This window comes from Aythya fuligula, chromosome 6, assembly GCF_009819795.1.
Source record: "Aythya fuligula isolate bAytFul2 chromosome 6, bAytFul2.pri, whole genome shotgun sequence".
NCBI lineage: Eukaryota > Metazoa > Chordata > Aves > Anseriformes > Anatidae > Aythya > Aythya fuligula.
The window spans coordinates 9,098,839-9,112,906 of record NC_045564.1 but is presented as its reverse complement, the minus strand read 5'-3'; the positions used below and the strand labels follow the sequence as shown (position 1 = coordinate 9,112,906).

At 48.2% G+C, this 14,068-nt stretch overlaps 1 protein-coding gene across 12 annotated transcripts in view; it reads right to left on the bottom strand.

The window, feature by feature from the left end:
* COL6A3 (collagen type VI alpha 3 chain) overlaps positions 1-14,068 on the bottom strand; it is a 55,687-nt gene that overhangs the window by 16,890 nt on the left and 24,729 nt on the right. For 10 of the 12 annotated variants that reach the window (XM_032189948.1, XM_032189943.1, XM_032189949.1 and 7 more), the window contains 19 exons: positions 12,254-12,874; positions 10,503-11,102; positions 9,332-9,934; positions 8,318-8,920; positions 7,404-7,750; positions 6,936-7,014; positions 6,430-6,575; positions 4,958-5,050; positions 4,719-4,772; positions 3,840-3,911; positions 3,208-3,234; positions 3,041-3,085; positions 2,888-2,941; positions 2,691-2,753; positions 2,114-2,179; positions 1,477-1,530; positions 1,002-1,037; positions 626-688; positions 295-357 (listed from right to left, as the gene is read on the bottom strand). In XM_032189948.1, coding sequence (XP_032045839.1) covers positions 295-357; positions 626-688; positions 1,002-1,037; positions 1,477-1,530; positions 2,114-2,179; positions 2,691-2,753; positions 2,888-2,941; positions 3,041-3,085; positions 3,208-3,234; positions 3,840-3,911; positions 4,719-4,772; positions 4,958-5,050; positions 6,430-6,575; positions 6,936-7,014; positions 7,404-7,750; positions 8,318-8,920; positions 9,332-9,934; positions 10,503-11,102; positions 12,254-12,874 — 3,689 coding nt within the window. The remainder of the gene's footprint in view (positions 1-294; positions 358-625; positions 689-1,001; positions 1,038-1,476; positions 1,531-2,113; positions 2,180-2,690; positions 2,754-2,887; positions 2,942-3,040; positions 3,086-3,207; positions 3,235-3,839; positions 3,912-4,718; positions 4,773-4,957; positions 5,051-6,429; positions 6,576-6,935; positions 7,015-7,403; positions 7,751-8,317; positions 8,921-9,331; positions 9,935-10,502; positions 11,103-12,253; positions 12,875-14,068) is intronic. The other 2 variants (XM_032189940.1, XM_032189947.1) reach the window with 2 other exon arrangements.

Here is a 14,068-nt window from a genome sequence, read left to right as displayed (position 1 = left end):
CACCAAAGGATGTTCATCATCCTGAAACATCACAAACCATAATGGGCCATACACTGAAGTCCTGACCCCTTTATGGTTGCTTTAACTGCCTTTTCAGTAACTCCCAGTCTAGAAATCTTTAGCATAAGTAGAGAGGGAATCGCACTGGAAGGGTGTGCTACATGAGAGTGAAACTGAGCTGGAGCCCTAGGGGGCGAATCGGGAAGATAAATAGGCTGTGTCTTATGATGCTCAGCAAGATTTTCTTGCTGAGCACTGTTGGGTCCCTGGCTGGGAACGAGCAGAAGGATTTACCCTGGGCCCAGGAACGCCTTGCTCTCCTCTTATGCCCGGTGTGCCGAGCTGGCCAGGGGGACCCTGCACAGGAGGAAAGAGAAACAGTGTCAAAACACATGGGCAGACACACCAGCAATACAGCAGACCACAAGGGAAAATAAACATTACAGCACCCAAGAGATGGTTTCCAAAGAGGTCACACCTTGGGTGGTGCGAGTGCAGTGTTGCCCACCCATTCCCAGCAGTTCATGCTGCCAAGACCCTTTGAGGACACAGATGTGACAAGGTAACACAAATGTTACCACACAAGACATAAATCTTGCCTTCCCATGCCTGTCCACTCACTGACCTGTGGCCCTCTCATGCCTTGTTCTCCAGGCGGCCCGTCCTGACCAAGTGAGCCCTTGGTACCCTTGAGGTGCAAAACAGGACAAAGCGGGTTAGCAAGGGGGGACGTGGCAAAGGGCAAGGGATGTCGGGGCATGGGAAACTGCTTTATGCCACACCAAGGGCAGGGAAGAACAGTTTTTATTTATTTATTTTGTAGAATGAAGTTTACAACAAAGAACAAGCACAGAAACAGAGGGGAAATCCACCTCCTGCAATCAATGGGCATAAATCCACAGATTCCCTTTATGCTTTGGCCCTGTCAGCTGCCCTGATGGCATCGCCATCCCTGGCTGGGGAAGCATCCATCCCAGTTCCACTGCAGCAAGAACACTCACCTTAACTCCTATCGGTCCCCTGCGTCCTGCCATGCCCTGCGAGCACAGAAATGATGGGATGTGTTAGGCAAGGACATAAGCTTTCCTCTTACTCATATTCCCCTGGGCCCATAGACAGGCAGGACTGTGTGTTGTGCCACTGCAAGGGACTGGTGGCAGCAAGGAACAGATGCCCAGGCTTGGGTTTTGCTCCAATTTGGTTGTTGCCTTTTAAAAATTAGCAGCTAGATGTGGACATGTTCACCAGAGTAAATCAGTTGTAGCCCCACTGGTCTTAGCAGAGTTACTCTGGTGGGAATAAAATCAGGATTTGACCTTAAAAGTCTATAAAAGCCAGCTAACCACCAGGCATTTTCCTTTTGAGTGTGACTTATCCCCACCCCCCACCCTTTTAATCTGAACTCCTTAAACTGCAGAACAAAATGCGTGGGAAGGCAGGAAGGAAGATGTTATTGCCCAGCAAATCTCAGCTCACCTTCCTCCCGACTCCGCCGTCTTGGCCACTCAGCCCCACGGGTCCAGGCTCTCCCTAAGGGAAAAGCAAAATGGGTGAGAGCCCTGAGATGAGCAGGCTCATGTCTCAAAAGCTGTGTCCTTTCACACCTGCACACAAAGTACTCGATATTCTGGTATAGCTGGAGATCTCTCTAACAGCAGAGGCTCTCCATCAAGATTCTGAGCTAGGTCAAGCTGACCCAAAGAAGTCCCTTCTTTAGGAAATTCCTTCTGACACTTCAGGATGTATTTTAATTCTGGACTGACCCAAACATGAGTCGGTTTTGAAATTTTCCCAGGTAAGTGTGTTCATTTTTTTTCCCCACTGATACATAACAGCATATGAAGTTAATTTTGAAGTACAAACCTGTTCTCAGGGACAAAGAGGCATTGAAAAAAAAAAACAAAAACACCACTTTTTACACAAAACATCATCTAAACTGATATCTTCCCAAAGGAAGTTTTGATTGTAAACCAATAACATTTTCCAACAAAATACTCCTTTTGAATAGGCAAGATGAATTTAAGAGTCTTGCACCTTTTCACTTACTTTCTCTGTTCCATCCCATTGCAAAAAAAAAAAAAAAAAAAAAAAAAAGACAACAGAGAAACTTTACCATTAGTCCAATTTCACCCTTTTGGCCTCTGATTCCCCGTTGAGTATTATCAGCTCCTGAATCTCCCTGAAAGCAAGAGAGCGATGAGAAACATCTGTGTGAGTGGGACAAGAAAGTCAGACATCGTAAACTGTTGTTATAGCTCAGAAACAACATTTCTTTTCTTTTTTTCATTTATTTTGACAGAACTAGGTGAAATCCATAATTTTGTTGTTGTAGACAGATGCAGCTTTTCAGCTGAAAACTAACAACATCAAAAAAAGAAGCAGAAAGGGGTTTTTACTATATTGAACCCGTGATTGGCAGCTTGGTGTCAAGAGGCACGTGTTACCCCTATGCCATCTCTGTCGGTGCCAACTTGCCATAAAACCCTTGCACCAACAGAAGACTTTGAGCTTGCAGATCCATCAATTGCATCCCAGTCTGCCAGTTTGCCTTTGGGCACCGCTTGTAGAAACCCCCCCAGTGCCAGGGGCTGTGGGGCAGGGAGGCTTTGTGTGCCCTCAGCTGCTTGCAGGGGACCCCCAGGGCTGGCAGCAAGTGGGGAAAATGAAGAAAATGCCTGAGCAATAGTTACCGGGTCTCCGCGGAGCCCACGGTCGCCCCGTTCTCCTCGTTCGCCTTTGGCCCCCTTGTCACCCTGTGGGAAAGAAGGGAGGGTTAGCGAGTGGTCCCTGATGCCCAGGACACCTCTGCTGCAACATCCCCTCAGCCCCCAGGGGCTTTCCACCCTCCCTTTAGCCCTTTATGAGAGTAAATGTGATGGAAACCTACCCTCCTGCCAGAGGATCCCTTCTCTCCAGAGGAGCCTGGCAAGCCTTTGTCTCCCTGCAAAATAACAAATGATTTAGAAGAGTGTTTGCCACTTCCAGGGCCCTGCCAGCAGAACAACTCTCTGTAAAGAGGAACGTAATTAAAACGACTGACCTCTTCTCCATCAATGCCATCCAGACCCATTTCTCCCAGTTCACCCTGTGGAAGAGAGGTAAGGGGCAAAGGTTCACCAAGGGAAGGGGGAGCCGGGGTGGGGGGTGGATGCTGATGCACCCAGACCCTCGTGCTCACTGCTGTGGCATGGGGAAATAGCTCCGTACCTTCTCTCCTGGGAATCCACGAGAGCCCTAAAAAGATTAGGAAAAAAAAAGGGCAATTAGGGCATTGCTGCCTGCTGTGGGTGGTGGTGGGGAAGGGCACAGAGCCAGGGCTGGCTGCATGGGGTTTTTCCATCCTGCTTTTCTCCTGCATGAGCCTTCTTCTTCAGCTGCCTCCCAGACATTCGTGCCAAGGTAAAATATGTGTGTCCTGGCTTTTAGCCAGCTGATCCAACAAAAGAGCCCGTTCCTTAGCCATAACTCTTTCTCCACAAATAAATTACTTAGATTACCACTGACTTTTCTCTCTCCCTACGCCCCTTCTTAAATGAATCCAGACCTCAGGGGCAGGACAGAGCCTCGGCTTAGTCCAAGGCTGGACAGCTTTTTAAAGACTCAGTAGCTCAGCTGCAACTGATGGGCTCAGCCCATGCACTCCCCTGCTCCCTGCCAGAGGATCCTGCTGTCGGAGCAAACGGTAGGAAATATCACCTTAACATTGCTGAATGCTACCCATAAATATTACACGTTTCACCACCTTTCCTAGCTTGTGGTGCAGCTGCTGCCTGAAGCTTTGCTCGAGGATCCCCTTTGAAGCAGCAGCCCTGGCTCACGCAGGCCCCTTCCAAACCTACCTTGGTTCCTCTGTGCCCGGGGCATCCCTGGAAGCCCTGTGTCCCGTTCATTCCTGGAGGTCCACGCTCACCCTGTGGCACGGAGGGGAAAATGCAATGGTCAGGGCTCCCCTGCTGCACAGGGTTCTTCTGCTACATGCATGTTTTGGCAAGCGTGCAAAGTGGTTTGTCCCAACCCATGTATATGGAAGCACTGCATGGTAATAACAGGAGCCAAAAGAGCATCAGGCTTTGGGGGGTCAGCACCTGGCCACTGCTGCAGGACTGTCCCCACCACCTCCTGCCCGCAGCTTTCATCGTGCAGAGGCCAGCTGCAAGGCTTCACGGCAGAGAGAGGCACATCCTTGCCAAGCTCTCGGCCACGAAAGAGCTTTGTGAAATTTCTCCATCCCAAAAATGGCCACGAGAACCCCTCAGAGCTCGGCAGAGGTGTCTAACCCAGCCCTGACCTTACTCTGACAGCAGCACTTGGCCCCTGCTTGTGGTGCTGGAAAAGAGGAGCGCACCATCGGCCCCTTGGCCTGGGCCTCACCCTCTGGGTGTGATGCGTGCAGGGTTGTTTATCCCAGGGGTGACGTGGGGCTCGTGAGGTAAGAGTTTGGATGAAACGGTGCTAGTAAGAAATCACGGGACTCGTGTTGTCTGTTGCTGTTGTGGGCAGAAACAGGGAGCTCTTCCCCTCGGCTCTCCAGGAGCTCCTCGCTGACCTCCTCCCAGGAGCAGCTGGGGACTGGGCCAACAGTTCAGCCACTAGCTGGGGAGGGCACATCCTCCCCCCACATCCCCAGTGGAAAATATCTGGTGAAAAAAACTCTGAATGCTTTGCTACAGTGAGGTCCCTAGTTTGGGCAGCACAAGCAGAGCAGGACAATCACTCACCGGCCCTCCTTCATCACCAGGATAGCCTCTGTAGCCAATGTCACCCGTAGCACCCTAGAAGAGAACACAGAGCATTTTTCACTTCTTTCATAGGCCAAAAATGAGGAGAAAGAGGAGCATGAGCTCCGTGCCAGCATCACCCAGTGCAACCTGTGTCAGCCACCCATCAGCGCCGCAGTGGACACTGGCACACAGAGACCCTCAGCAGGGGTGCTACCACCCCAGATGAAGTGACCCACCTTTTGTCCTATGGGGCCAGGCTGTCCTCTGTCTCCTTCCTGCCCTGAGCACTTGCAATGGACCCCACAGCACGTCCTTTCTGCAATGTTGTCCTGCAGGGAAACACAAACAGCACAACAGAAGGTGTTAGAAACCTGGCAGAGCCCCAGCACCCTAAGTCCTGCGTGGCTTCAGGTCCATGCAATCACCCCTGTGCCAAGTATAACATTGGTCCAGCAGCATTTTGGGGTCTCTCCACCTGGAAACAGCCACGGCAGCATGAGAAAGTGATGTGTGTTTGTGGACAGATTAGGTTGTGTGGTTAGGGAAATCAAATCAACTTTATCTTTTCTTAATGGATGTCAGAGGAAAGGGTTTAAATGGGAACCAACTGGAGCAGAAAGTCACAGAGGTATTTAGTAGGAGGTCAGTCCCCAGAACTGTGCCTGTCACTGAAGAGAGCAATCCCATCTCAGAAGAAACAGATCCAGGCCGTGGAATAGTGCAAGAGAAAGTTGTGGCAGTAAGTATCTGCAACCAGCAACCCACAGGCTGAGAACAATTTGAAAGTACACAGCAAAAAAAAAAAAAAAAAAGGAAAGTTTCAGAGAAATCACAGCTTGGTTTTGCATCATCCACTAGAAAGAAAAAATCCTTTTCTTTGCCAAGTACATTGCTGGCTACAAATGCTTCCTGCCAGCTTTGCACATTCACATTTTGAAAGGATTTTCCTAAGTCAACTGGATTACATGGGGATGGGCTGAAAACTAGTTCTTGTCCCAAAAAACAAGGTTCATTCCCAAGTGTCTGCACTTTGCTTTACACAGAAGGGCCCAGCAAGGGGTTACCATAGCGTACTTGGGGGCTAAACCTAGTTTTATTAAACCTGCTGGAAAAGGAGGCTTCTGGTGCTGATCACATCACTTCTGATGTGAAGTGGAGAGGGGATGACAACAATTATTTCAATAAACTCAAGTGAGACTATGTATATGGGAGGGGAGTAAAACTCTGAGTTTTTGCCTGGAAGAAAACAAAACTCCTTCATCTGTCAAAACCATATCTAATATACAGGCACTGTATGAGCTCGGGGAATGAAACCTAGAAAGTGGTGCTTCTTTAGCCCTGACGAGGCAGGAGGGTGTTTCCCACACACTTGCAGTAAGGTTAAGAAAACAGCAGTATAAATATAGATGGAGGGTGAACTTTTTGGCACAGCACTTGTAGAGAGCTTCTTAACCTCTTCCATTCAACCTAGTCCCATTGGGCTGAATGCTCTGCAGCCTCAGCAGGAGCAGGGCTCCTCTGGGACAGGCACCAGACAGGGCAGTGCCACGATCTGCTCTTAACTCTATTTGCTATGACATCTGTAAAAAGCAGAAATGAGACATGATGGCTGGAGCCAAGAGGGTGTCACTCGGCGATGGTCCAGATCCAGCCTTTTTGGGTTTTCTCCATCACAGCCAGGCAGCGCTGCCTGTGCCAAGTCACTTACGAGCTGCTCCGCCAACTCAAATTCCAGGTCCAGGAGATTGGCTCTCAGCGGCCTGTTGTAGGTGAAACCCCGCCCGAACTCCAGCTGCATCACCTCCTCGAGATTCTTCACTTGCTCCAGCCCAACAAAGATGAGAGCATTGACACCTGAAAGGGGGCAAAGCAGAAGGAGCTGTGATGGGACGTGGCACTCTGCAGAGCCCGCGCACCCTTGGCTATGAAGCTGGGCTGTTCCCTGCCTCTTCAGCTGCAAACGGAGGTTGTTTGATCAAGAACAAGCTCTTTTGGTGCAAATTGCCTGCCTGCTTAGCTGCTTGGGTGCAAAATATCACAGGAAGATTATGAAGAACATTCATGTATGTAGAAATCACTGCTAATTTATTGAAATCCTTGCTATTCAATCCTATTTGTTGCTGTCAAAATGTGGCTGATACATGAGAAATAGTGGTAAAATATGTGACACATTTACAGGGGCTATAATTACTTCCTTAAAGAGTAAAAATCTACCTTGTTTATGCAGATCAACTGAAGCAGCACTCAGCTGATCCATCGAGTCATCTGCACCGTCAGTAAAATGGATTACAACCTGGGGGAGAAACAAATTTATGTCAGGATCCTGAGCTTTTTGGGTTTGCAGCACAATCATGAGCAACCTGACGGGCATCCTTGCCAGGAGGGCTTTATCCAAGAGGAGATGGGGAAATTGCTACATCCTTTCCACCTTTGTGGGCTACCAAGTTTTGGATTTCTGTGCCAGATGTGGTGCCCGTGGGCCCTGGCTCAGCAATGGTCAGGGCAGGACCTTGACAATGTGCTGGGAGCGAGCAGGTGACCAAAAGTCAGGGCTTTATTTATGAATATGCAATCACGTTATCAACCAAAATTATCAAAGAGCAACTCTTCTTGTCAAACAGAGCATATCAGAAGTCAGCTTTCCTGTCCAACACCCTCCCATGGGCCTGTGCTTTGACTTACTTTGGTGCTGCCGGAGGGCGCTGACCTGAACTTGCTCTGGTAGGATTTCAGCGTATCGGCCGTGAGGAAATAGGGCCCGCGGGTACTCATGGCTTGAAACCTCTTGAAGAGCTCAGGCTGGTACTCGGAGAAGTCCAGTCCCTCCACGGGCCCACCCTGGGCCTGGGCCATGATGGCCACCCTGACGTTAGGCCCCTGGCTGCCAGTGCAGCTGATCTTCTGCATGCGCGTTATTCTGTTCAGCACAGACTCGACGGTGTGCTCCAGCCTCCTCTGGGCGTTGAAGATGTTCTGGCCGTTCCTGACGTCTGTCACATCGAAGCCAAGTATCACGTCTAGGTCGCACTCTGAAAGGGAAATGCGGAGGGAGAAGAGAGGAGGTCATCCCAGCCCCGCTCCAGCAGGGACACCCCGAGCAGGGTGCCCAGCCCCACGTCCCAGCACCTCCTGAAGCTCTCCAAAGAGGAGACCCCCCAGGCTCTGGGCAGCCTGTGCCAGTGTTCAGATTTTCCCAATTATTCTGTTAGACATTAGACAGGGCACTTTTATCTTAATTTATAACCACTAGTGCTCTGGCTTTATCTCGTGTACACATCTCATATCTCATAAGGTCAAGTGGGAACCCTGGATGATCAAGCATGAAAAATTCTATTTCCAGCAGATCATGCATGTCAGGGACTGAATGGCCAAGGGGTTCAACCGGCCTGTGAGAAATACCGTGGGCAGAACAAGGACCGTCGCTTTTCATTTTGGCACTGAACAAGTTGCCTGCCAATATGATGAAGTGTCTGGCATCACGTGCCTATACCTCGTCAAGGCAGAAATACGGGCTGGACGAGTCCATCAAAATGTGTTGGATCCTAAAAGCCACCGCTGGGAGCGACTTGAGCATGTTATGAAAGGTTTGTGCTTACCTCTGGTAACATCCGTCGTTCCTGGGCACAACTTCTCCTGCATAGCGGCTGCCAGCGTAACCAAGACCTGCTCGTTCAGTTCAGACAGCTCCTGAGCTGTTGACACTCTGAAACTCGTGGCACTCTCGCTGGCCAGCTTGCTGACTTCCTCCAGGTCGATGTTTCGTACGCCGACTGCAAATACCTTGACGCCTTTCTGTGCGATTGCCAAGGAGGCACTCTGCCCGTCGTCTGAGGATTTCCCCCCTGTGACGATGAAGGCAATTTGAGGCACCCTCTGGTCAATTCGGCTGCCAGCCTCCTTCACAAAGTGTTTTGCCTGGAGATGCTTGATGGCTGCACCGGTGTTGGCCACGCGGCCACCTTTGTAAATCACTTTGTTGATGGCATCTAAAATCTGAGGCTTACTGGAGTAATCCTTGAGGAAGAACTCATCGGTGACATCTGAGTTGTACTGTGCCAGTCCTACCTGGATAGAGTCACCATCCTCATAGATGGCATCCACTACGGAGTACACAAACTGGAGGACTTCTTGGAAGTTATCTCTCCCCAGATTGATGGAGCCATCCAGCAAAAACACAATGTCAGCCTGCTTTTTGCCTCCTGAAAAAAAAATTATAAAGAAAATGCAGTTATTAAACATTGTGACTTTTATAATATTTCAGATGCTTAGTGCTTTGTGAAATAGTTTTGTTTTTCTCTCTTCTTTCAAACTTTACTTGGTCTTTGGCACCATCTTACATCCATACAAGAAGAAAGGTTTATGCAACACATTGATTATGCATCATGTAACATTACTTGTTTTTGTGATATTCTCATCTCTTTTCAAATTGAATTCTATGCCTTCTTTTTTCTTTTTATGCCCAAGAAGACAGTCTTCAAAATGGTCTTTAAAGCAATATGACTAAACTGTTGGGAATCAGAAGGAGTTATTATGGAGACATTTACACATTGTACAAATTCTATCTATGCTCAATGCAAAAAAGTCTACAGGATGAATAATAGCAGTCTTACCAGGTTCTACAAAGCCAGGGGTTTCTGTTGTAAGTATTGGAAGCTCTTCAAGAATATTCTGCACTCTCTTTTCTAAAGTTGGCAGTCCCGTGAAGTCCTGTACTACAAGCACACGGTCAGGATCATTGGTAATGACCTGCAGCTGGTTCCTGTCTACATTCCTGGCTCCTACACCCAGAGGTTTAATAATCGTCGAGGCGATCACGTTAGCGGGCCTGTTGACGTCATCCTGGGACCGATCTCCGAGGATGACGACGAGGTGCTGTGGCACTCCATCTTCTATCCTGCTCCCTGCAGACTTGATGAAGTAGTTCTTCACCACATAGTCTAGGGCTTTGCCAGCATTCACAGGGGAACCCCCTCGAAGCCTCAAGCGGCGGATGGCTTGCAACACGGCATTTTTGGATTTGTGGGTTTTCAGGTAGAACTCGGGGAAGACGTTATTGCTGAACTGCACCACGCCAATTCGCACTTTGTTTGGTCCAACTTCGAGCTGCTGAACAATTCTGCTGATGAAATCCCGAATGTGAGCGAGCCCATCAGACCTAACACTGTCGGAGCTGTCAATAAGGAAGACTATGTCCTTTTCCTCACCAGAAACTTCTACAGGGAAGAAAGAAGAGGAAGAGTTATTTGTGTGCCAAGTCTTTGCTTAAGCTTTGTAGGAGGATTTCTGTGATATCTGTTCTCAAGTGATGTAAAACTACACAACATATTTTAGCCAACTTTAGGCATGGTGCTTTGTAGAGCTTCTCCAGAAGGGCTTGTGTGTGAGTGCATGCACGTGTTAACAGTCTGCCTAATATATCTAAGCATGCATTACTCAGATCCTTATCTGCTTTATTCTTGGACAGTCTTCTCTGGATTTGTCAATGTTTCCATCTTTGTTTTGCCCCAGATTTATGTCTGATTTTCCTAGAGAGCTGCTAAATACGCAATTGTCACACATTGCAGTCTTTGACTTTAAAATCAAATTAAATAATGTATTTAGTTACTAAGGCTGAATGTCCACATATCTAAAAGTGGTCTCCTAAAATAGTATGTGTGCTGCCTTTGCTTTTAACTAAGGAAAACTTTAGCTTAGAAGGAAGGGATTGAAAATTTTTTACCTCGTTGGGCAATATTTACTTGAACAGCAACACAGAGGCAGATGGTAGTGACAGGGCCTTACCTACAGTTGTGGTCACATCTCCCAAGAGCTGTCTGATTTGGTCCACAGTCAGGGTCTCAATAGGAGTCAACAGCTTCTGTTCAAGGCTGGGCAGCTCCTGGAAGCTGGAGACTTGGTACACATAGTCAGGGCTAAGGGAAATCTGTACCATCTCCTCAGGATCCATGTTCTTCGCTACAACCAGAGGTGCCACCCCTACTTGTTTGACTTGCAGTGATGGGAACTCTAAGTCGTCATCTGACTTGCGGGAGGAGAGGATGACCAAAAACTGAGGGACACCCTCTTCTATACGGCTCCCAGAGGGCCGGGTGAAGATGGTCTTTGCCACAAATTCAAGGGCCTCCCCGACGTTCACCTGCTGGCCTCCCTGAGGCCGCAGCCGCCTCACGGCACTTTGCACCTCGTCCTTGGTGGAGTGGGCATTGAGCAGGAACTCCACGTGGGGATGCTCGCTGAACTGGACCACTGAAATCCGGGTGGTGTCGAAGCCCACGTCCAGGTTGGTCACTATCCTCTCGATGAGGTCGCGGACAAGGTAGAACTCCTGGGCAGCATAGCGGGAGCCGTCGACCATGAACACAACGTCCCTCTTCACACCCGCTGCGGAAAAGAAGGCAGCAGTCAGAGGATGCACCGGGCATTGCCTACGGGGGGCAGCTAAGCTCATCATCTACATCACTGGACCGTGCCTTTGGCCACGGGGAGGATGCTCATTGTTTCTTTCCCCGTGATTTCTCCTGGGAGGCCCTGCAGGCAGCTCTGGGTTCAACCCAGAGACTGGACCAATCTGCTCGGTGCATTCTCAGGCGGTGCAAGAATGCAGAACAGTGATTTCCAGGGAAAAAGAAGCAAGAGGGAGCAGGGGAAACATGGAACAATAATTTCTTGTGGGATCTCCACACAAGGAAATGTAGCTTGGTGATGTTCTTTACTCAGGGCAGGCTGCCAGACAGCCTGGGGCTGCTTTACACTTGGTACCACCCCTCTTTCCTTGGCTTTCTCCTCTAGGACAGCTTCTATCCCATTATTCTCTTAGCTTCTACTATTTCCAAGAAAACATTTTCTGCAGTGATAATTCAGGTCAAAGCCTGAATTATTGCTGAGTATCACACTGACAAATGAGGCTGGGGGAAAGCAGACTGACTGAAGGGAAGGGACAGATAGAGTAGGATGGTGGATTTCGAAGGGACTCATCAGGGTTGGGTACCCTTCACGACTTCGGGACAGGTTTACACTGGATGGGTTTCATTCAAAGCGAGACCAGAAATGGAAGATCTGATCCTTTTCCACTCTCCCTTCCCCCTGTGAATGAGCATAGCAAATGTTAGACACATCAGAAGAAGGTCTCACATTTAGCAGAAAGTTGACCTGGATTTGCAGTTGTGTGGAGGTGTCCCTGTAGCATCTAAATATTGCAATTTCCATTCCGGGAGGAATAGTATGGACTGAAATAACAGCCCATTGACTTTAAATGAGATTAAAGTCCTGGCATTCACTTTATGTACCTTCCATGTGGATACAACATGGACCACTTTGTAGGACCGCAATTAAACATTGCTCAGATAAATGACATAGTTCCTACTAACCCTAAGTACACCAAAAAAAAAAAAAAAAAAAATAGTGAAACAGTGAGATCAAGATGGATGTGTAGCCATGACCATCTTTGCTTTTCTGTTTGTGTTGCAACCATGATGTTACTAAACATCATATTTTGCCGCTGGCTCTTGGTGCAGACACAAACATCTTCTCACCTGGGCTGGGTGATGTAAAAACCAGATCAGGGGCAAGTGACTCTATTTCTTTCTTGGTCAGCCGGATGACTCTGTTGGAGACGACCTGCTGCACCGAATCCAGCTGGCTGAAGTCAGGCACAGAGATAGCAAAATCCGGGAGGAAGGAAATTGTCTGCAGCTCTGTGAGGTCAGCATTTCCAATCCCGATGCCAAAGGGCACTGTGCCGCTTGTCTTGAGGACCACCGAGGGCCTCCTCACGTCATCCTGGGACCGGTCAGCAGTGAGCAGAATCAGGAACTGTGGGACACCCTCAGCTATCCTGCTGCCGCTCGACACCGTGAACACGTTCCTGATGAGATAGTCAAGGGCTGCTCCGGTGTTCAGAGGAGATCCTCCCATAACTGTCAGCCCCTGGATGGCACTGACTATATCTGCTTTGTCTTCATAGGCATCGAGTAAGAATTCGGGTTGTACGGCATTGCTGTACTGCACGATGGCAACACGGACCTTGTCACGGCCAATATCCAGGCTTTCAACAACTCTTTGGACAAAGGTCTTCAGCAGAGGGAAACCTCTTCTGACACCATCCGAGCCGTCGATTAGAAACACCACGTCCTTCTTCTCACCTCTCTCAACTACTGTTTGAGACAAGTAAGGGAAGGGGGGAACAAGTGAGATTCTCTTTGGAAGTGATTATCATTACCTGAGCGCACTGAATCGAAGGAGTGCAAGAGTCTGGGGAGGGGAAGGCGAGGTGTCAGAACGGGCGGTTCGGTTCCTTTGCAATCGGATGCAATCCCTAGCGAAGAGGCAGATGGGTGGAAGTTGGTGGGAACCACAGTGCAACATGTGCTGTGCCTTACCCACCAAGTCATAGAATCATAGACCCATAGGAAATAGGGTGCCAAGGGCCTCTGGGTGCCATCCCCTACCAGAGGGCAGAAGAGACTGGGATATCAAGGATTTTAGCTCCCAGAAAAGCCTGAGTTTCAGAAGAAAATGTCTTCATAGGTTTACTGTTGAGAGGGTGCTCACAAGGAGCCAATGAAGAGAGAAAAGCTTTCCTCAAGCATCACCAAACTTAGAGATAAATGATCCTGCACTTGCTCTGACAAAATAAGAATTTACTGAAAAGCACATCCAACTGAAAATGCTGAAATGTTTTTTGTAAAATACAAGTCACTGTGTTTTATTTTTTTTAAAAGGTTTGACTTCAAGCACAAAGAGTAGTAATTGTGAGTAGACGTTTTTAAAAAAAAAAAAAAACACTGTGGTGAAATCTCAGAGATCTGAAAACAGCCGATGAGTGCTGCTGTTGACTAACAGAATTGCAAAACTTTGGCTCAGCAAAGCAGAAAATGTCACTGAGTCACAAATGCTGAACAGGACAACGTTATCCCCCAAAGTGTCATTGTCTTGTTTATAGCAAAGTCAGCGGGACAACGGGAGCATCATCCGTTCCTCTGAAGAAAATATTAAATGCCTGTTTATGAACACTAGAAATATAAAGAGTTATCGAGCACAGCTGAAGTCGTAATACAGACTTCAGACCAAAGTAATTATTTAGGAGGAATGTCAGAAACTTGGTAGGTTAACATATAGGACTGAAATATTCATATAGTTTGTTGAACAACAGAGGAAGGAAGATGGAGCAGATACTGCCTGGTGTATCCCAGCTCCATACACTTCCTCCGACGTTCAGGAGCAGAGAAAAAGTGTTCTAACATAAGACTCTAGGTAGAAGATAAAAGAGATATATTATACATACTCTTGTGAGGTGGCTTTCTTTTAGCTAAGAATATTAGGAATATTAAGTGGATGCAGCTACTGGT